General features: G+C 38.6%; 1 protein-coding gene and 2 non-coding genes across 3 annotated transcripts in view; all 3 read left to right on the forward strand.

Moving 5' to 3' along the window:
• Positions 1 to 22,018, forward strand: part of SPAG17 (sperm associated antigen 17) — a 219,474-nt gene that overhangs the window by 171,314 nt on the left and 26,142 nt on the right. Inside the window, exons 30-36 of the mRNA XM_078072554.1 lie at positions 2,479 to 2,623; positions 4,228 to 4,382; positions 14,507 to 14,695; positions 16,403 to 16,548; positions 16,855 to 16,985; positions 19,270 to 19,397; positions 21,829 to 22,011. Coding sequence (XP_077928680.1) covers positions 2,479 to 2,623; positions 4,228 to 4,382; positions 14,507 to 14,695; positions 16,403 to 16,548; positions 16,855 to 16,985; positions 19,270 to 19,397; positions 21,829 to 22,011 — 1,077 coding nt within the window. The remainder of the gene's footprint in view (positions 1 to 2,478; positions 2,624 to 4,227; positions 4,383 to 14,506; positions 14,696 to 16,402; positions 16,549 to 16,854; positions 16,986 to 19,269; positions 19,398 to 21,828; positions 22,012 to 22,018) is intronic.
• LOC118522185 (small nucleolar RNA U2-19) lies at positions 8,432 to 8,511 on the forward strand. Its single transcript, XR_004910519.1, has one exon. It is a non-coding gene; the product is annotated as a small nucleolar RNA U2-19 (small nucleolar RNA).
• Positions 8,680 to 8,749, forward strand: LOC118522184 (small nucleolar RNA U2-30). Its single transcript, XR_004910518.1, has one exon. It is a non-coding gene; the product is annotated as a small nucleolar RNA U2-30 (small nucleolar RNA).

Genomic DNA, 22,018 nt, shown 5'->3' on the forward strand with positions numbered 1-22,018 from the left:
CCACATCTTCTTTATCCATTCATCTGTCGATGGACATCTTGGCTCTTTCCATAGTTTGGCTATTGTGGACATTGGTGCTACAAACATTGGGGTGCAGGTGCCCCCTCGGATCACTACATTTGTATCTTCGGGGCAAATACCCAGTAGTGCAATTGCTGGGTCGTAGGGTAGCTCTATTTCCAACTTTTTGAGGAACCTCCATACTGTTTTCCAGATTGGCTGCACCACCTTGCATTCCCACCAACAGTGTAGGAGGGTTCCCCTTTCTCCACATCCTTGCCAACATCTGTCATTCCCTGACTTTTTAATTTTAGCCATTCTGACTTCAACCACTATGTTCTTCAGCAGTATTTCTCATTTAACACATTGGCTGAGAGTTCCAATGATAAGAACCTAAAATAATGACAGCATGCATTTCTCTCATATATAGTGATTTCTGCCTACCATAAAGAGATAAGAAGGCAATTATCACCTGCTTCCAATAGCCACAGATATTTGAATCAAAACACAGCTAACAAACGTGCTGTCACATCCATTTGGACTCTTCAGTGAAATACTGTGTCCCTTACACTTAGGACAGTACAAGTTAGAAAATACTCAATGATTGAAATATGTATTACATAATTTGCAATACTGTTATTGCCAGTTGGACACCATCCGTGCAAGGAAGGAGGGAAGGAAGCATAAATGGGCAGAGGGAGAAGCAGAGCTGAGGCACAGACCAGACAAAGCTTCAGCCAACTGGCAGGGGCTCAGGAGCCAGTATGCTCTGCCTCAGCGTCCCGAGTCTGGTAGCAGGAAGCAGACTGGTATGTCCCTGCCTCACTCAGTCACTGGACACAGTTACTCTGGGAAGCTGTGAGTCAGGCAGAGCATCTCTCTGCACCTGGGGCAGACACGGAAAGAGCTGAGAGCCGGAAGCTGTTTGCTGATAGCCCCCCACCCCACAGTTGGGGAGCAAGTCCTCTCTTGAAGAGAGACACACGCCGTGCATCTCCATATCTGCCACATCTACACATACACATACAAACACACACACACACACACACACACACACACACACACACAACTGGGGGTGTAGAGCTTCACTGGTCAACCATTGAGCTACTGTATGTAAGGGCCTGATCGTTCTTTCAGAGTGAAGCACTTGTCAGGACTAAGTGAATTTTTTTTCTGTGACTGCTACTCTTTAGTCCTGCTTTGGCTCTCCTTGGGAGAAAGGCTGAAGTCCTTAATCACAGTTTAAAGCTCTCTCTCATTTGGTCCTTCACCTTCTGGCCTCATCTCCCACCCTTCTCCTCACTGCTTCCTGGGGTCCTTTGAGTCCCCCGTGCTGCTCCCCTGCACCAACACACCCAAACCAAGCTCTGGCCTTGCTTCCTCTGAGGGGAAGCCAAACCACATCAGAAGTCTCACTATAGACACTGACCAGGTGATCCCTCCAAGGGCTCCTTTGGGGTCTTCCTTAATGACCGTCTTTCTTATGGTCTGTAACTCCTGGAGGATAGGGACTTAAACTTTAGTCTCGTCCCATATCGTACCCCCAGCACCTGTCACAGTTCACAGCACATGGCCGGCACTCCACATCGGAACAGACCTGGGACATACGGGGCTGACCAGGTTACCACCCTTCGGCTTCCTGCCTTGGATGATAACAGCTATTTTCCTTCTCAGACCTTCCATCCATCTTCCACAGTAACCCTCTCCACCGGAATAGAAGACATTACAGGTTAAAATTGACAATCAAACTAACAAACATCCAGGCTTTAATCTGCACCTGCATTTGCTCCGCTTTAGGGAAGGACACAAGGCAGCAAATGCAGCGTGATCAGTGGGGCGCCCTCGTCCAACTGGGAGGCCCAGCAACAAGCCACAGGCACAGCTTCCTTTACCCCTCCAGCCCACATGGGGCACGACCGGCAGCCACAGACAAGAGCCTGTGAGTGTGTGGATCGGCTTGAAACACAGAGAAGCCACAGCCTCTGTTCCCCACCAATTTTCATGTTCTGTTCTGATGACATTAGACTGAGATGGCATGGCAGGCAATGCAGCCTCCGCCGGCCATGCTCACCTTACACCTGTAATTTTCAAGGAGGCAGGACCTGGGATCATTTTCCCAGACAGACCGGGGCCAGGCCAGTCCTGATGTTAACTTTGTTTCTCACAAATACACAATGACGGGAGGAGCATCAATTTCCAAGTCAAACAGCCTTAGTCGAACACCAGCCCTGGCGCTTGCTGAGTGAACTTGAGCAAATTTCTTAACTTCTCTAAACCTACATTCCCTCATCTACAAAATGGGGATAGCACTGCCTGCCTTCCAGGATTGTTGCAAAGCTTTGACCAAGTAGAGGAGATCAAACTTTAGCTTATAAATGGATAACCAAGATTTTGATGGTATTCAATGAGGTATAAAAATAAATGCACTTGGGATGAACCACCTGACCAAATGATCGTGCTCTGCCTTTGTATGTTCAGGTCATGACAACTCGAGAAGACAGAGTGGTCATTGTGGAAAGAAAAGATGGTACTCGGATAGTGGATCATGCTGATGGTACCAGAATCACAACCTTTTATCAAGTTTATGAAGATCATATTACTCCTCCAGATGATCACAAAATAAGTAAGTTTATTTTTCAAGCATGTGACAATATTTGTGTCTTTAGAATAAGATGAGTAGAAACGTCACTGCTTTTTTTTAACCCACACATAAGAAAAATAATTTTTTGAAGAATGCTCTCAACCAAAGAATACACGTGCAGTCTAGAGCAGGGCCTCTGTGGCCCTTTTGTTACTTTTTTTTTATCCTCAACAGATGTGGGAGTGATAAAAGCTCCAGTTGGCTATCTAGTTGGCTATCTATTACTATATAGATGGGTAGTAATAGTACCTTTTTCCATTTTCACTGCTAAAATATAGTCTGGATTGGTGGCAACTAAAAGTTAATGATCATGACTTCATTGCCTGGGACATTAGCTCTCAGACCTGTTTCTGTTGATACTTATGGAACCTGATTTGCATATAGGTGACCTCAGTAAGGTCCTCCTTCAATTCGGAACATTCCTCTCATTATCAGAGAGACGGTGTGAGAGAAGAACAAGCTGCAGATGCTAGTTAACAGACACCCGGGCAGAGACTCTAAAAGCATAACGCCCTTCCTAACCTAAATTTAAACAAGATTTTTAAAGGCAAATTATTCCCTGACTCCCTTTTCTTTAATTCCAGATTTTATTTGTTTAATGCATTAAATGCTTCCTTGCCAAATTAAGTGCAAAAAAACTGGCAAGCAAGTGGGAAAAGACCAACCTTCATATCCCACTGGTTAGAGGGAGAATTAAAAGAGCCACTGGAGAGGGCAATTTAAAAATATAAGCTTAAAATGTGCATATCCTATGATGCACTGACTCCACTTCTGGGTATATGTAGAAAGACACTCTTAACAACACTCTTACCCATTTGTACAAGGAAACAGGTTCAGGGTGCTACTTGCAACACCAAGCATGATATCAAAATGCTGGGAAATAGATGTCCATCAACAGCAGAATAGAAACATAAAATGCAGTATATTTTTACAAAAGAATACTATACAGTAGTTAAAAGGAATGAAGTACACACATACACACAAATACCCACACACCTATATATCAAGATGGCTAAAGGTCTCAAAGCGATGTCAAGTAGAAAAAAGTAGGTGTAGAATGATACATACAGCAATATGTAATGTATGCATATTTAAAGCCCACAAAAGATGATACATTATTTTGATTCATATATTTATAGAAAAGATAAAAGTAGACTTCAAGAGAAGGGAATAAACCCGGAGATAAGGAGAAAAGTGAACTTCAACTTACCTGTAATTTTTCTCTTATATACATATTAAGAATGTTGAAACAGATATGCAAACTATTAACAAGTGTAAATTTTGATTGGTGAGTATATGAATAGTTAAATTATTTGTTATGCTCTTCTGGGTGTTTTCAATTTCTCAAAATAAAAACAGTAGTGAGAACAAAACAGCACACTAAATTAAGTAGGAAGAATTATTCTGAAAGAATTACTCTGCATTGACAGTGAGTAGGCCACACACCAGCCCCGTGGAGTGAGTTCTCAGCACTTGGTCTCAACTTCTAGGCCAGGTGGCCAGGAGACAGGAGCAAACTCAGCAGGCAGGCGTGTTTCCCAATGTGTGCGTCCTGTCAGATCTGCTTACTTTGCATTTGCTTGCAGCTGAAAGTCCTCAAACTGTCACCAGGCAGGTGAAGTGCATGCGGATAGAAAACTCACACTATGCCACTATCATCACCAACTGCGAGGACAGTAGCTGCTGTGCCACCTTTGGGGATGGGACATCTATTATTGCAAAGCCACAAGGAACATACCAGGTGGGTCTAGGGGGAAATGAGGAGTGCCAAAGAGAAGTGTCCATTCAACTAAGAAAACCCACTCCTCTGGGGTCGTGAATATTCCTGCCATGTACAGCTGTTGTTCCTTTTGTCTCGTGTTCTTAGAACACACTTCTCACTCTCTTTTTACTTACTCATCTTCTTTTTACAGTCCATTACAGAAAAACACTGTCCTGCTTGTCTTACAATGCTTTGGTATTTTGGGATCAAGGTTTTAAACCAGAATGTATTTGTTGGGGATCTTTTATGTGGTAGGTGGCAGGCACTGTTAGAAGCACTCATGTGATCTGTCCTGTGCCTACCCGACCAGCTTCACCTCCTGCCACCTCTGTCCTTATTCACACTCTCCCGTCCTTCCCATCTCTAGTCCATTGCCACTTCACCAAGAGTCCCCACAGGATGGGAGGGAGCATATGATCTGTGTGGTCCTAGGAGAGCAGCTTGCAAAGCTTTGTTCTTGAAGGCTCAGGAGGGAGCACTGTTAGCAACTCCTGTCCCTTCCTACATTTCCCTATTAATCACAACCACCTCGTGTCAGCCTTTAGTCCCTTTAGCCTTGGAAGGATTTGCCCTCATCTTTCCACTTGCCGGAGAAGAGACACAAGTGCCAAGATGTCACATACAATGTCACAGGATACTGAGAGCACAAAACCAGAAGATGACTGACAAAGACCTCAGTGACAAACATTTGTTATTGTGAAAGCTGCTAAAGCCAGTTTATCCCTCCATCTCTCCAAATAATGTTATCCTACTCCCTCTTCTTCCAGTGTAGACTGTTATGGAGCAAGGCAGGTGCTGAAAATGAGACACAATTGTGAAGTGTGGCAGTTGGCTAAGGGGTGCAATTTTTCTTCTACAATACTCAGAATGTCCATTTTTTCCAGCAGATTGGCAGCATCCATATTCCAGTACCACGTGTGCTACCAGATGTCATGAGAATCCCCTAAGATTGTGTGATGAGGCCACTTTTTGTCTTGTTTTTATCATAGTCCCAAACTCAAATGGTTACAACTATGAGGGCAAAGGAATTTTAGAACCAATGACAGTTGCCACTGGAGAAAGAGACATAAACAGAAAAGAGATCCAACTAAGACACATTCGATGTCTGCCACTATTGTGTAGCCACTTGTTCCTTCCAGGTTTGCCCAATCTCCCAAAACACAGCGCAAGAATGGATTGGAAGGTTGGCCACTCTTGGTTGAGAAACACACAGACCTTAGTTCCCAACTGGAAAAAAAAAAAAACAAAAAAACAAAAAAAAACCCTCCAAATAAATTTACCAACACCTCTTATAGTTCTGTAGTTGTATAGCACTGAAAGATGGCATTCAAAAATACCCTCTGCCCATCCCCTATTGGTTGGTCATCACTTCATCACTCACCAGCATGAGAACAATGGGCAGTATGATGAGCGAGGCTGGATTTTAAGCAATGTAATTTAAAAAAAAAGGAGGTAGAGCTTGGTATTATCCACCATTGTACCTTAGCAGCACTAAAAAGATTAACCAAGACATCAAATAGGAGGCAGGTATAACAGTTGCTATCCTCTATGACTATAATGTGTCACAAGTAGGGGTGGGACCATCCACCCAGCTAGAGGGTTTCAGGAAGACAAGATGATAAATCTGGGTCTATTAGCCCCCATGGGAAACCTTCCTCTGTCCCTCGTTCTAGGAACTGAAACCAGTTTCCCTAGACCAGAAGGCCTATTGTCTTTCTGGGGAAAGTGTGTGTATGTGTGTGTGTGTATCTGCTGGAACAGGCTTCTGAAAGAGAGTAGTCAGACTATTCTTCTATGCCAGTATGATCCAGCCTAAGTGGTTCCTTTGGGGAAGATACAGAAATGTAATAAGCATTTACAAGAATACTTTGGAGAAGGACTTCAAGAGTCCTTGTCTTTGTTAGCAATACCATAAACAAACACCTTATAATAATGGAATGTGGTTATATCCTCTACTCGGTATGTGAAATCAGTTGGAAGAGGCAAATTTTATAGTAAACTTTGAGCAGTATATGTAAAATATGAGAATGTAAAATCATGAGAATTCTATTTGCTAACTGGCTATCGGGTTAATCAAAAACAATCTCTAGCAAAAAATGTGGGTCATCACTATATTTGCCATGTTGAGCCTGTAGGCTTCAGCATAGATGTTTCTCCAGGTTAACTTCCTAGAAAGAAATGCACATCCTGTTTATTAGGTTTACTTTTGTCATTTCTATATTGTTGCTTCACCTGGTCTACGGTATGTGTCTTAACAGTGGGTGTTACAGGACATCCCTTTTCTGTCCAGAGCAGCTTTCAGTAAATCATGGAGTCAAATCTGACAGTTTGGGTCCATTTTGATGAGGACTTTTGGAGGCCAGGAAAGTTGCAAATTTAACCAGCCACCAGTGCCTACTCTAAAATGTGCCTGAAACCACAGAAAAGTCTCAGAATTAGCCAAGGTCCAATGGGGTTCTCTGGGCCTGGGCAATGGTGGGTAGTCAGTATGAGACACTTCCAGAATAGTAGAGTAAGGACCTCCGAAAATACATTACTACACAAAAACAACTAGAAAACTGAAAATATTGTCAAAATCAACTTTTTCAGAACTCTGGAAATTAACCAAAGGAGTACAACAATCAGAAAAGCAAAGAAAGAGAAAGACTTGATCCTGGGAAGTACAGCAAGATTCATGGTGATTTCACTTGCCATATTCCCCTCCCCGCCCCCAGCTTCATGGTACCCTTGAAAATCAACACCCTCACATTCATGATAGCAATGAAAACCAGCATGCCAGCAAACACCGAAAGAGGAAGAATAGATTTAGAGCTCTCCAAAAGTTTCATCACAAATATTGTCATTGTTGACCTGTTTGGCTGTTCCCTGGAAACCCCATTTGCAAGGGTTATCTTTATTTGATCTGACTCTGAGCTCACTCACCACAGACTTTTCCCCAAATGGGGGTAATTATTTAACATTACAGCTGCCTGAAGTGGCAATAACAAACAAGAGGGTGAACAAAAAAATTAAAAGGAACAGCTGGGGAACAGAAGCCCATATAAGGCTTTGAAAAGCTCTGACACATTCCTTGGAATCATCCTCTTCTGAGGGCTCTGTTTGCATACTGGGGTATTTTTTTCAGTACTCCAGCTGGAAGTTCATAACTCTAGTTAGCCTTCACTCCCTGCTTATGCAGATCCTCTTGATCAGCAAGAGTGAAAGATTAGGGATTTCTGAGCTCTTTTCCAGGCATGCATTCAGTCCTGCACATGAATGTGGCTTTCTAGATTCCAAGGAATATGTGCTTATAATGTATAAAAATGTAAGTTTTTTTACAATACTAACACAAAGTAGGAGGGAAGGAATAGAGCTATATAGGAGTAAAGATTTTGTATAATATTGAAATTAAGTTAGTATTATTTTAATCTTGATGGTTATAAATTAACACATTATTTGTGATCTTCAAGAAACTCTAAGAAAATAGTGGAAAAATATATAGTAAAAGAAACAAGGGAACTAAAACGCACACTAAAAATGTCTATTTAAAGGCAGTAATGGATGAATACGGGGGAAAAGAAGCATAAAACATATAGAAAACAAATAAAAAATTGGAAGATATAAATCTGACTTCAGTAATTACATTAAGTATAAATGGATTAAATAATCCAATAAAAAAGCAGATATTGGAAGAATGGATTAAAAAACATGATCCACATATACGCTGTTGACAAGAGATACACTTATATGGTCAAAGACACAAATAGTTTGAAGGGAAAAGGATGAAAATAGATAGACCTGTAATAAGTAATTGAAAGGGAACTAGAGTGGCTATACTAATTCAGACAAAATAGATCTTACAACAAAATATTATCAGAGACAAAGAGGTTATGTTATAATGATAAAAGGATCACTCCATCAAGAAAACATAACTATAAACATATTAGGCACCTAACAACACGTCCAAAACACCTAAGTATTTCCAGAGTTGTACATTATACAATTTAAAATGTCAAGTTTTTTCTCTGAGATCTGCTCTTACTGAAGTGGATCAGTGATGAAATTAGCCAAATCTGAGCATCAGAAGACCTTCCAGTCTACCTGATGCATGATCTCTGTAGTTCTGAGAAGCAAACGTAATTTAAAATAATAAGGGCTTGTGTCTGGAGCTGTGTGTGTGTGTGTGTGTGTGTATGTGTGTGTGTAAAGGTAACTGTGTATAACTGAGGACTTGATGAATGAGATTGGGGGAAGGAGAAGGGGAGATGTGTGTGTGTGTGTGAGACTAATAAGTTCTGAGCAATGATGAAAAGGTTTTACTACTGACCTTTACAACTATAAAGGCTTCTACACTTGATCTGAGTTCAGAATTAAAGAAAAAGAAGTCTAGTTTTAAATAGTAAAAACTGGCTTAGTTAAAACGAGAAATAGACAATTCAACAATAATATTTGGGAGACTTTAGTAGCCCATTTTCAGTAATGGATAAAATAATAAACAATAAAAGTGAATAATAAAAGAAAAATAAAAGACTTAAACAGCAGAATAACCCAACAAGACCTACTAGACATCTATAGAACACTCCACTCATCAACAATAAAACACATTATTCTCAAGTGCACATGGAACATTCTCTAGGAAAGACTATGTGTTATACCACAAAACAAGTCTCAGTAGATTTAAAAGGATCAAAATCATACAAAATATTTTCTACCACCACCATGGAATTAAATTAAAAGTCAGTAACAGAAAGAAGTTTGGGAAATCCACAAATATGTGAAAATTAACACGGAGAAGAAATCACAAGAAAATTGCTTTGAGATGACTGAAAATAAAACCTTAATATACCAAAACCTATGGAATGCTGCAAAAGCAATGCACAAAGGAAAATTTCTAGTTTTATATTGCCTAAATATGTATATTATAAAAGATCTCAAATCAATAACCTAACTTTCCACCTAAGAAACTAGAAAAAAGAAGGCAAACTAAAATCAAAGCAAACATATAGAAGTAAATAATAGATTATAATAGAAATAAATAAAAGACAGAATAGAAAACAATAGAGAGAGTCAACAAAACCAGAAGTTGTTTCTTTGAAAAGATCAACAAAATTGAAAAACCTTTAGGGAGAGAGAGAGAAAAAGGGAGAAAAGGCGGGGAGAGACCCAAATTACTAGAATTAAGAATGAAAGAGAAAACATTTTTTCCAACCTTCCAGAAATGAGAAGAATTATAAGGAAATACTATGAATATCAATAGATTAGATACCATAGATGAAATAGATAAATTTCTGGAAAGGTACAAACTTCTAAATCTGAGTTAAGAAGAAGTAAAAAATCAGAATTGTGCAAGACTGTTGAATCTCAGATCTGTACCTCTGAAACAAATAATGCAATATATGTTAAGAAAGAAAAAAAGAAGAAGAAGAATGTAGCAGGAGGGGAAGAATGAAGGGGGGGAAATCGGAGGGGGAGAAGAACCATGAGAGACAATGGACTCTGAAAAACAAACTGAGGGTTCTAGAGGGGAGGGGGTTGGGAGGATGGGTTAGCCTGGTGATGGGTATTGAGGAGGGCACGTTCTGCATGGAGCACTGGGTGTTATGCACAAACAATGAATCATGGAACACTATATCTAAAACTAATGATGTAATGTATGGGGATTAACATAACAATAAAAAAATTAAAAAAAAAAAAAAAAAAAAAAAAAAAGAAGTAAAAAATCAGAATAGACCTATAAGAAGTAAAGAGATTGAATTGGTAATTTTAAAACTTAGCACACAGAAAAGCCCAGGCCCAGATGGCCTCACTGGTAAATTCTACCAAACATTTATGGAAGAATTACTGGTAAATTCTACCAAACATTTACAGAAGAATTAATACTGAAGAATTTTCACAAACTCTTCCAATATACAGAAGAGAAGGGAACACTTCCCAACTAATTCTATCTGGTCAGTATTACCCTGTTACCTAAACCAGACAAAGTTATCACAAGAAAACTCCAGACCAATATATCTTATGAAGATAGATAAAAATCTTCAAGAAAATGCTAGCCCACTGAATCCAGCAACATGTAAAAAGGAGTATACATTGTTACCAAGTGGGATTTATCCCAAAAATTTAAGGTTGGTTCAAGATGCAAAAATCAATCAATATAATATACCATATTAAAAAATAAAGGACAGAAACCACATGATTATCTACATAAGACTCAGAAAAAGCATTTGACAGAATTCAATACCCTTTCATGATTAAAAAAAAAAAACAAAACAAAACTCAATGCACTAGGAATAGAAGGAAACTTCTTCAACCTCATAAAGGGCATCTACAAAACAAAACAAAACAAAAAACCCACAGCTAACAAACAGCATTCTTATTGGTAAAAGACTAAAAGCTTTCCCCCTAAGATCAGGCACAGGACATGAATGTTCGCTCTCATCCTTCCAACTCAACATTGTACTGAAGGCTCTAACCAGGGCAATCAGACAATAAGAATAAATAATGTGCAAGCAGATTGGAAAGGAAAAAGTAAAACATCTCTCTTTTTACAGATGATATAAAAGTGTATTTAGAAAATCCTAAGGAAGGCAACCTACCAAGAACACAATGTACACACACACACACAATTAGAACTAATAAAAAAGTTCAGCAATTTTGCAAGATATAAGATCAATATACAAAAGTCAATTGTATTTTTCTACATTAACAAAGAGCAATCCAAAATTGAAATTAAGAAAACAATTCTGTTTAAAGTAGCATCAAAAGAAATAAAATACTTCTCTTCAACAAATGGTGTTGGGAAATCTGGACAGCTACATGCAAAAGAATGAAACTCAACCACTTTCTTATACTATACACAAAAATAAACTTAAAATGGATTAAAGACCTAAATGTGAGACCTGAAGCCATAAAAGTCCTAGAAGAGGGCACAGGTAGTAATTTCTCTGACACTGGCTGTAGCTATATTTTTTTTAGATATGTTTTCTGGAGCAAGGGAAACAAAAGCAAAAATAAACTGTTGGGACAACATTAAAATTCCTTCTGCACAGTGAAGAAATCAATCAACAAAAACTAAAGGAAAACCTACTGAATGGGAGAAGATATTTGCAAATGATGTATCTGATAAAGGGTTAGTATCCAAAAAATATAAAGAACTTACACAACTCAACACACACACAAAATAAATAATCCAATTAAAAAATGGACAGAAGACGTGAACAGACATTTTTCCAAAGAAGACATACAGACATGAAAAGATGTTCAACATCACTCATCATCAGGGAAATACAAATCAAAACAACAGTGACAGATCACCTCACACTTGTCAGAATGGCTAAAATCAACAATACAAGAAGCAACAAGTGTTGATGGGGATGTGGAGAAAAAGGAACACTTTGCACTGTTGGTGGGAATTTGAACTGGTGCAACCATTGTGGAAAATAGTATGGAGCTTCCTCAAAAAGTTAAAAATAGGACTATCCTATGATCCAGTAATGGCACTACTGGGTATTTACCCAAAGAATACAAAACCCCTGATCTGGAAGGATATATGCACCCCTATGTCTATTGAGCATTATTTACAATAGCCAAATTATGGAAACAGCTCAAGTGTCCATTGATAGATGAATGGATAAAGAAGATGTAGTGTGTGTGTGTGTGTGTGTATATATATATATATATATATATATATATATATATACACTATGAAATATTACTCAGCCATAAAAAAGGAATGAAATCTTGCCATCTGCAGCAACATGGATGGAGCTACAGAGTATAATTATAACCCTAAGTAAAATAAATCAGTCAGAGAGAGACAAATAGCTTATGATTTCACTCATATGTGAAATTTAAGAAAAAAACAAATGCAGAAAGGGAAAAAAAGAGAGTGATAAACCAAGAAAGAGACTCCTAACCATAGAGAACAAATGAGGAGAGGTGAGTGTGGGATGGGTGAAATAGGTGATATGGATTTGAAAAAAGGAATAAAATAATTAGAAATAAATTTAATAAGACTTATACACTGAAAACTACAAAATATCACTGAAAGAAATTAAAGAAGACCTAATAAATAGAAAACATCACATGTTAAGATTATGGAAGACTTAATATTGTTAAGATGGCAGTACTCCCTACATTCTTTATTAACATCTCAGCTGCCTTTTTTGCAAAACTTGATAAGCTGATACCAAAATTCTTATGTAAATTCGAAGTACTCAGAACAGCCAAAACAATCTTGAAAAAGAACGAAGTTAGATGACTCACACTTCCTGATTTCAAAACTTACTACAAAGCTACAGTAATCAAGACAGTGTGGTACTAGAATAAAGATAGGCATATAGATCAATAGAATAGGACTAGGTATTCATTTATTACCAACTTGTGGTCAATAAACTTTTTATAAGCATGCCAAGCTAATTCAGTGGCGAAAAGAATAGTCTTTCAACAAATGGTGAATAAAGTTGGACCTGTATCTTACACTATACACAGAAATGAATTCAAAAGCACAAGGACTTAATTGTAAAAGCTCAAATGACAAACCTCTTAGAAGAAAACATAGTGCAAATCTTCATGTCTTTGAATCTGGCAACAGTTTCTTAGATGACATCAAAAGCACAAACTTTCATCAAAAAGAGAAAAGTTTGCGCTTTAAAGGACACCACCCAGAAAGTGAAAAGACAACCTACAGAATGGAAGATATTATTTGTAAATCATACAAATGATAATAGTCGAGTATCCAGAATATATAAAGAACTACTACAACTCAGCAATGAAGACTAACAACCCAATTTTTTTAAATGGGAAAGGATCTGAATAGACATTTCTCCAAAGAAGTGATATAAATGACAAATAAGCACATGAAAAGATGCTCAACATCATTAGTCATTAGGGAATTGCAAATTAAACTATGAGATAGTACTTCCCACCCACAAAAATGACTGGAATAAAAAAGACAGACAGTAATAAGTGTTAGTGAGATTGTGGGGAAATTGAAACCCTCATACATTGCCGATAGGAATGTATAAAGGTGCAATCACTTTGGAAAACAGTTTGGCAGTCCCTCAAAAAGTTAAAAATAGAGTTATCATATAACCCAGCAATTCCACTCCTAGGTAGGTGTCCAAAGGAAATTAATATATACATCCACTCAAAAATTTGTATGCAGATGTTGATAGCATTGTTAATAGCAAGATTGTGAAAATAACACATATGTCCAATCAACTCACAAATAAACAAAATTTTATATATCTATACAATGGAATATTATTGATCCATGAAAAAGAATGAAGTATTGATACACACAACAACATGGATGAATCTTGAAAATATTATGCTAAGTGAAAGAAGCCAGACACAAAAGGCCTCATATTGCATGCTTCCATCTGTATGAAATGTCTAGAATATTCAAATCCATAGAGATAGCTGATCACTGGTTGCCAGGAGCTAGGGTCAGGGGTGATGCAGAGTGACTGCTCATGACATCAGTGTTTCTTTTTGGGATGCTGAAAATGTTCTGAAATTAGTGATAACATTTGCACATGTTTTTGAACATAGTAAAATCCATTGAATGTATACTTTATGGTATGTGAATTATGCCTCAAAAATGAGTCTATCTGAACCAGAAGTTATTACATGAAAGCTAATACTTATGGACCGTGTCAGCCACCAGAGGAACGCAGACAAATAAGAGTTCTTAAAAGCATTTGTCCTATAGCTTCTGACTGTTTGAGATACATTTTGCCCAAGAACATGAAGGATTCCAAACATTTTTAATAGAGGCGAGTGTGTTGACTTCAGTTAAAATATATTTTTATTATTTCATGTTAAATATCTGACATAAGAAGGCACAAGGCAATTACTTGGAAAAGATATTAAAGTGAGTAGATAAATTATGAGGACACAAAAGGAATTGTACCCTAATTATTCAATTTGCCTCTTTATCAGGGAGACCTTCCCAAAGCTCAAGTCCTCTCTTGGATAATGTTTGTTTGTTTGTTTTTTTCCTGGATAAAAACAATTTATGGCTGAGATCTATGTATAATTTTTTTTCCTAAAAATGATTTTCCAAATCCTTCACGTTGAACAAGACATTTTAAATAATTTCTCTCTTTCTGTTACCCTTCCAGGTGTTACCTCCAAACACAGGCTGCCTCCACATTGATAGGGATTGCTCAGCTATATATTGCCATGAATTAAGCAGTGATATATACCATCCTTTCCAAAAACGTGAGCAGCTAAGAGCTAGCAGGTACATCATGAAGCACACATCAGAGGTTATCTGTGAGGTCCTGGATCCTGAGGGAAATACCTTTCAGGTAAAGTGCATCATTAGAATGGAGAAAGGGGCTGGATTTTTTTTTTTTTTTTTTTTTTTTTTGAGATATTTCACACTAGAGCGCTTCCATGAAGCTTTATACCTTGGCGGCCTTGGGATTAGTTATCCACTTACTGCCGATACTTTGCATAAGCAATAATGAATGTCAATATCTTTGCTTCTCAAGTGTACTTCTAAGGGGATAGAAAGTCAAACAGTTGGGATGGTAGAAATGTTAAGGCCAAATAAAGAATTAGAATGGAAGGGAAGAAACATTACTAAACATTTAAAAATAATGCCAACAAAAAGAAATGATATAAGAATGGTCTGTATCCAGGATAATTGAGAACGAGTTTGCTTGACTAGGCAGAGAATCCATGGTGAGAAGTATCAATTAGTGAGGGTTCTAGTAGGATTGAAGATGGGGAGGTGGGAGCAGCACTTAGCTAGTAGATGGTAGAGCTCTATCTTCTGTTTCTCTGTCCTTCAACACCACAACTATCCTCTTACATCCAGGCCTAAAGCTGGCAAACCATGGCCACCTCTTTATATAGGCCCATGAGCTAAAAATGGCTTTTATATTTTTAAATGGTTGGGAAAACTCAAAAGGAGAAGAATATTTCATGACACATAAAAATTACAGGAAATTCAAATCTCAATGTCATGATGTAGTTTTATTGGAATACAGCCATGCTCATTCGTCTCCGACTGCTTTTGCATACAATGGTAGAGATGAGTAGTTGCAACAGAAACTGTGTGGCCTACAAATCCTAAAATATTTACTCCCTGTCCCTTGAAAAAAATGGTTTGCCAACCCCTGCTCTAAGCATTTCTCCTTGTTTCACTCCTCCACCCAACAGTAGAAGTTTGTGTATCAGCTAGTAGGTGGTGAAGTTATTTTTCAGATTTGGAACCATAGCACAGAGTCCCCAGCTTTGGTTTGGTATGCAGAGTAGCCCTGATCCTGCTTGGTTTTTTGGCCCTCAAAAAATGAGACTCTTCCCAGCATGAGTTCAGGCTGCTAACAAATTTTAATTTATAGTGAATTGAAATTGAACCTTAAAGCCCTAAACCCTCTAAGTTTAAACACATGGGACATTCAGGCCAAGCATTCTTCTAGGCATTAATGCTCTTCTTGGGCATCTCCTTCAATGGTCTTTCAGCCTGAACCACACTCCTTCGTGGAGAGATCCATGCCATATCTAAATAGTAGTAATGGCTAGAACATTTCTTCTCATGCTGATACTACATCTCATGCTGATACTAAATCTCATGCTGATACTAAAGATTTAGTATCATGAATCCTGATTCTGCACTTGCAATCACAGAATATAAACTTCTCCATACTATCACTTCTTTAGTATTTCAAGACATCTATCACATAAGTACTCTCTCGTCAATGTTTAAATCCCCAGTTCCTAACTAATGCTCAAAAGATAAGGTTTTGAGTCCCCTGCTATCTTTGCCACCTTCCTCTGAGTATATTTCAGTTTGTCTTCCAGTTTGTATTCACAGTCTAGGTGTGGTTTGTAAGTAGAGATGTGCCACTGGGTGTTCACTTTTATTAATGCCAACTGTACTTAATATTACCTTGGAGATAAATTTTGATTTTCTGAATATACCAAAAGACCACATGCTTTCTCAAATGGGAAACACAAGCTTCATGACATTTCTTTTCTTTTAGTTCCTTACATACTTTGTCCCTTAGGTTATGGCTGATGGTAGCATATCAACTATGGTACCTGAAAACAATTTGGAAGAGGATCTAAGTGAAAAAGCTGAAGGCTATGATAATTTATCATCTACTCACCTTTATAAGAATCATCTGCAAATCTATGGTGAACACGTGCCCAGGTAATATGATAAAAATAATACCATGACTTTTTTTTTTTAAAGATTTTATTCACTTATTTGAGAGAGAGAGACAGAGAGAGCACAAGCAGAAGCAGGGGGGAGGAAGAGGGAGAGGCAGACTCTCCCTGCTCAGCAGGAAGCCCAACTCGGGGCTCGATCCCAGGACCCTGAGATCATGACCTGAGCTGAAGGCAGACAATTAACCAACTGAGCCACCCAGGCACCACTGACTTTTATTTTAAATTCCAAGTTTAAGGAGCACTTTAACTAATACTTCAAGTGGTTTGATTTTATTGCTTCAAATAGGTTTTTTGTCGTTTATGCTGATGGATCAGGAGTGGAACTTCTTCGTGACAGTGACATAGAAGAATACTTATCCTTGGCATATGGAGAATCCTCTACTGTTGTTCTCCAGGACCCAGTACAGGAACAACCAGGTAGGGAATCCAGAATGTCTGGAAGTCATTGTGTCTCCTTACCAGCTCCCAGCCTCTTTATCCAGTCCACCCCCGTGTCAACTCTACTTTCTTCCTTTGCTCACTTTTCAACTCTACTTGCCACCTGGCCATGTCAACCTGTGTCTACAGTTATTTATGTTCATTCCAAGCTTTATCTGAGCATCAGCCTATAAACTGTGTATGAGTCCTTCTCCTACCTGTAAGCAGATTTGAATCTGTCTTTAGATATGTTAGGTATGTAGCTATGATTCTATTTATGTGTTCCTTTCATCTTGGTAGGGAAAAAAAAGAAAAGTGAGATATTGCTTGTAAGTTCATTTTTTTTTTTGTCATTTTGAAGGTGTTGCCTTGATGAATTTAATATAATAAGAAAAGAAAATATGTTTGATGTGTGAGTTAGAAAGCCAACCTGAAATATAGGATAAGTTTATATATATATATTCATTGTGTATTTATATTATTCTCATCAATTTTAAAGAAATCAGTGTGTGGCTAAAGATTAGAGACACATAATGCATTAAGAAAGAATCATCAGAGGGGCACCTGGCTGGCTTAGTTGGTAGAGCATGCAACTCTTGATCTTGGGATTGTGAGTTTGAGCCCCACATTGGATGTAGAGATTACTTAAAAAAAAAATCTTTAAAAAAAAAAAAAAGAAACATCAGTTTATGTCATATGTGTATTTAAACATAGATATAAACTTGGATGTCATCTATGTATGAACCAATCTTTTGTATCTAGGTTTATGTATGTTCCTTTTTTATCTGTTCTCTGGTTGGTGGGATATACTTTACACTTATTTATGAATATGCCTGCATCCCTGCACACTTACATCTTTTAGTGTATCAATGCACATGTGCATGATATAGTAAACCTTGTTCTTTGCCTGTGAATATGGAGAGTGGGCGCTCTGACTGGTTGTGCAGTGCATGTGTAGAACTATATGAGAATTCATTGCAAATGGCTTTGTTAGTTATTGAACTAGCATCTACTTGATAACCTACAATGTGCCAAACACACTGGCTGGGTATTAGGAATACAGTAGTGAGCTAAAACAGCGTGGATCCTGCCTTCATAGAGCTTAGAGTTTAATGAGAGAGATAGGCATTAATTGTATAGCACACAATAACTGTGATTATATGATTATCAATTAGAATAAGGTCTTTGAAGGAAAGGAATATGTTTCCATTAGAGTAGGAATCTGATGTAGTCTAGAAGTCTTCCCTGAAGACAGTGGAGCTAAGAACTGGTGGAAAAGTAGCAGTTGATTAAAATAGGAGGGAGAGCTTTCTTGGAAGAGACAGTACAAAGCAGAAAGCAAAAAGCCATAGAGAAGAGGGAGAAAAAGGCCAAAGTAGCTGCATAGAAGGAGGAATGGTGTGAGTTGAGGCAGGATGAGAAAATACTGAGGTATCAGTTTTATCCAGCAAGCAGTGGGAGGTCAAAGAAATGTTTAAATCATGGCCTAACGTAATCAGTCACTGACTGCTAGTGGGATTCAGTCGCAGAGTAGATCTGGGTAGAAAAGCTGGTTGTTGTTGTAGCCCAGAACAGGATCTCTCAGACACAAATGATCCAAAGTAGGTCAGTGGATGAGCTCAAGTGAACCAACAAGACCTGGATGTGGTTTTTGAAGAATGGTAAGGTATCAATTAATAATTCCATGTGATCTAAACCCAGTCTCCAGGTGTTACAGTAGCTAAAAGCCTCACTTTTCTTGTTTAGATCATAAGGTTCTTAATCACAATCACTGCGTGTTGCAGCGTTTGTTGAGGGGCGCCTGGTTTGGCTCAGTCGGTTAAGTGTCAGACTCTTGGTTTCTTCTCAGGTCATGATCTCATGGGTTGTGAGATAGAGCCTTGTATGGGGCTCCATGCTCAGTGGGGAGTCTGCTTGAGATTCTCTCTGCCCCTCTCCCCACTTGCACACACTCTCTCAAATAAATAAATAAATCTTTTTAAAAAAGTGTTTGTTGGGGCACCTGGGTGGCTCAGTCGTTAAGCGTCTGCCTTCGGCTCAGGTCATGATCCCAGGGTCCTGGGATCGAGTCCCACATTGGGCTCCCTGCTCAGCGGGAAGCCTGCTTCTCCCTCTCCCATTCCCCCTGCTTGTGTTCCTGCTCTCACTGTCTCTCTCTCTGTCAAATAAATAAATAAAATCTTTAAAAAAAAAAAAAAGTGTTTGTTGAATTTAGTGAAAACCTATTGAATTTCTCAGAATCTTTTTGATAGAGAAATGATCCTCTGATAACTCTTTGAACCAGGCACCCTGAGCATCACTGTCCTTCGCCCTTTTCATGAAGCATCACCGTGGCTAATGAAGAAAGAATTAGATACAATTGTTCCTCCTAATCTCCAGTCAAGGTCATGGGAGACATTTCCCTCTATTGAGGTATAAATTTTTTCTTCTGGGAAGTCACTACACTTGCATATCCATCCATCAATGTATTGGAGTCTCAGGTCTTCTCCTATATATTCACATATTTTCATTCTTACATAAATTGTTAATGGGCTCAGGAGATTTATATTTGAAGACTTTAACATTTGTAGATTTTAGAGAAATATACCTGACTAGCTAAATCTCAGTTTTATTTCTTTTAGCCTATATTGCAGGCTCAAACATCTTCCTATAGTATGAAAATATCCACTCTGAGTAATGCATGTTCTACCTCTCCTATCATGGAATTACTGATATTATGCAATACAGAAATCTTTCCTTCTCATTCCTTATCTGTTAGTTTTAACACACAATTTAGGTCTTTCACACTCCCTTTCTCCCTAATTTACTAATGCACAGACTGAAGCATGTAAGAATAATGTGAAAGAGGGGCGCCTGGGTGGCTCAGTCGGTTAAGCGGCTGCCTTCGGCTCGGGTCATGGTCCTGGGGTCTTGGGATCGAGCCCCACGTCCGGCTCCCTGCTTGGCGGAGAGCCTGCTTCTCCCTCTCCCTCTGCCTGCCACTCTGCTTACTTGTGCTCTCTCTCTATCTGTCAAATAAATAAATAAAATCTTTAAAAAAAAAAAGAAGAATGTGAAAGATTATACAAAGGATTTGCAACTACAGTGTTAAAAAGTAAACACTGTAATTATGTCAGATTAGAGAAGCCCCACCTACAGTGTTTTTAAAGAATGGAAGAAAACATCTTGAGCAAGAATCATGAAGTCCTGCATCGTGCAAGATTTGACATTTCATTTTGCAAGCAATTTGTGTAATATGTCCAGCATATTTATCAGATGTTAAATTATTAAATCAATGAAGACATTGATAATATGATCAGAGAGACATACTAGTGTTAGGTAGGGAGGATAATGTTTTTGATGTATAATGAATTTTGCTCCCCTAAACAATCTGGTAATAGCAACGGCACAGATAATGAACACTTAACATAACAAAGACCTTGGGTAGCCTGGGTGGCTCAGTCAGTTAAGAGTCACCTTCAGCTCAGGTCATGATCCCAGGGTCCTGCTCAGTGAGGAGCCTGCTTCTCCCTCTCCCTCTGCCTCTCCCCCCCCACCTCGTGCTCTCTCTCTTTGCCCTCTCTCAAATAAATAAATAAATTTTTTTTTTTAAAGATTTATTTATTTATTTGAGAGAGTGAGAATGAGAGAGAGTACATGAGAGGGGGGAGGGTCAGAGGGAGAAGCAGGCTCCTCGCCGAGCAGGGAGCCCGATGCGGGACTCGATCCCGAGACTCCAGGATCATGACCTGAGCCGAAGGCAGTTGCTTAACCAACTGAGCCACCCAGGCGCCCATAAAATATTTTTTAAAAAAGATAACAAAGACCTCTTAGTCCTATATTTTAATTTGGTGACTGTAACCAACATGGTGAATGAAGGTGATCTGAATTCTAGTCCTGAGTCTACCAATTATTAATGTGGGATTTGGGACGAGTCACATTAGACCTCTACTTCCTTATCTGAAAAATAAAAAGGCCACACCAAATGGCTCACTCAGGCTCTATCCAAGTTGAAAGTAGTGCTCGATGACCAATAATATGCCATATCTAAGATGCATGAAGGAAGCTCATTCTCTTCCTCTGCGACTCCTATAGCAATGACCTCCTATGTCCAGTAGTAGTGGCTCTGCCCAGGCAAGCCTCTGCGTGGTTATCTCTGACCAGGTATCAGACACGGAACAGCAGCTTACAGTGAAGCACATCACACACCCTATAGGACATAGGGCATCAAAGCACACTACTCCTGAAAATCAGTTACAAGGATAACATAAAGACGTGAGTCGGCTCTGAGGCAGACATTTGTGCCCAAGACTCTGGAAGCATGTTTGATCTAGAGTGAGCTCAAAGACCACCCAAATCTATGGGATGATTTCTCTCTCAGTCTCTCTAGGTCAAAATGAACATGAAAATAGAAAGTTCAAGACTGCTTATTCCAAATGTCTTAGGCTACTTGTGGGTAGTAAGCAATAGTCACATGCATTTGGCATAAGCTAAGCTACATTTCCATGATACCACATTGCTTACTACTCCCCTAAATGCTATTCAGTGGGACATAACGCAGCAGGATTTTAAAATATCCAGATTCCTGGTAACACATATAAAGAGGAAAGCTTGCCCAGTTCTGTTACCAATTTTCCTTATATTTGAGAAACTTTTAGGGAGCAGAGATTCTTTTTTTTTTTTTTACTATTGCATTCCCTAACAAGTAGTTACTTGCATAGTATCTATATAAATAAGGGCTCAGTAAAAAAAAAAAAAATAATAATAATAATAAATTAAATAAATAAATAAATAAATAAAATTAATGTTAAAACATTCTTTTTTTTTTTTTTTTTTTTTGATGGTGGTTTTGCTTTGTTAACAGAAAAAAACTCCCGGACCTCCATTTGGCACTCAGATTTGGAAGGGCCTTGACATTGGGTCCAAACAGCTAGTAAGTGCCCCAGCCCCTATACTCAAGAGCCCCAAAGTGCTACAGATGCGCCAGTTCATCCAGCACGAGGTCATAAAGGATGAGGTGAAATTGAAGTTGCAGATTTCCCTTAAGGTAATGG

Source organism: Halichoerus grypus, chromosome 5, assembly GCF_964656455.1.
Source record: "Halichoerus grypus chromosome 5, mHalGry1.hap1.1, whole genome shotgun sequence".
In the NCBI taxonomy this organism is placed as follows: domain Eukaryota; kingdom Metazoa; phylum Chordata; class Mammalia; order Carnivora; family Phocidae; genus Halichoerus; species Halichoerus grypus.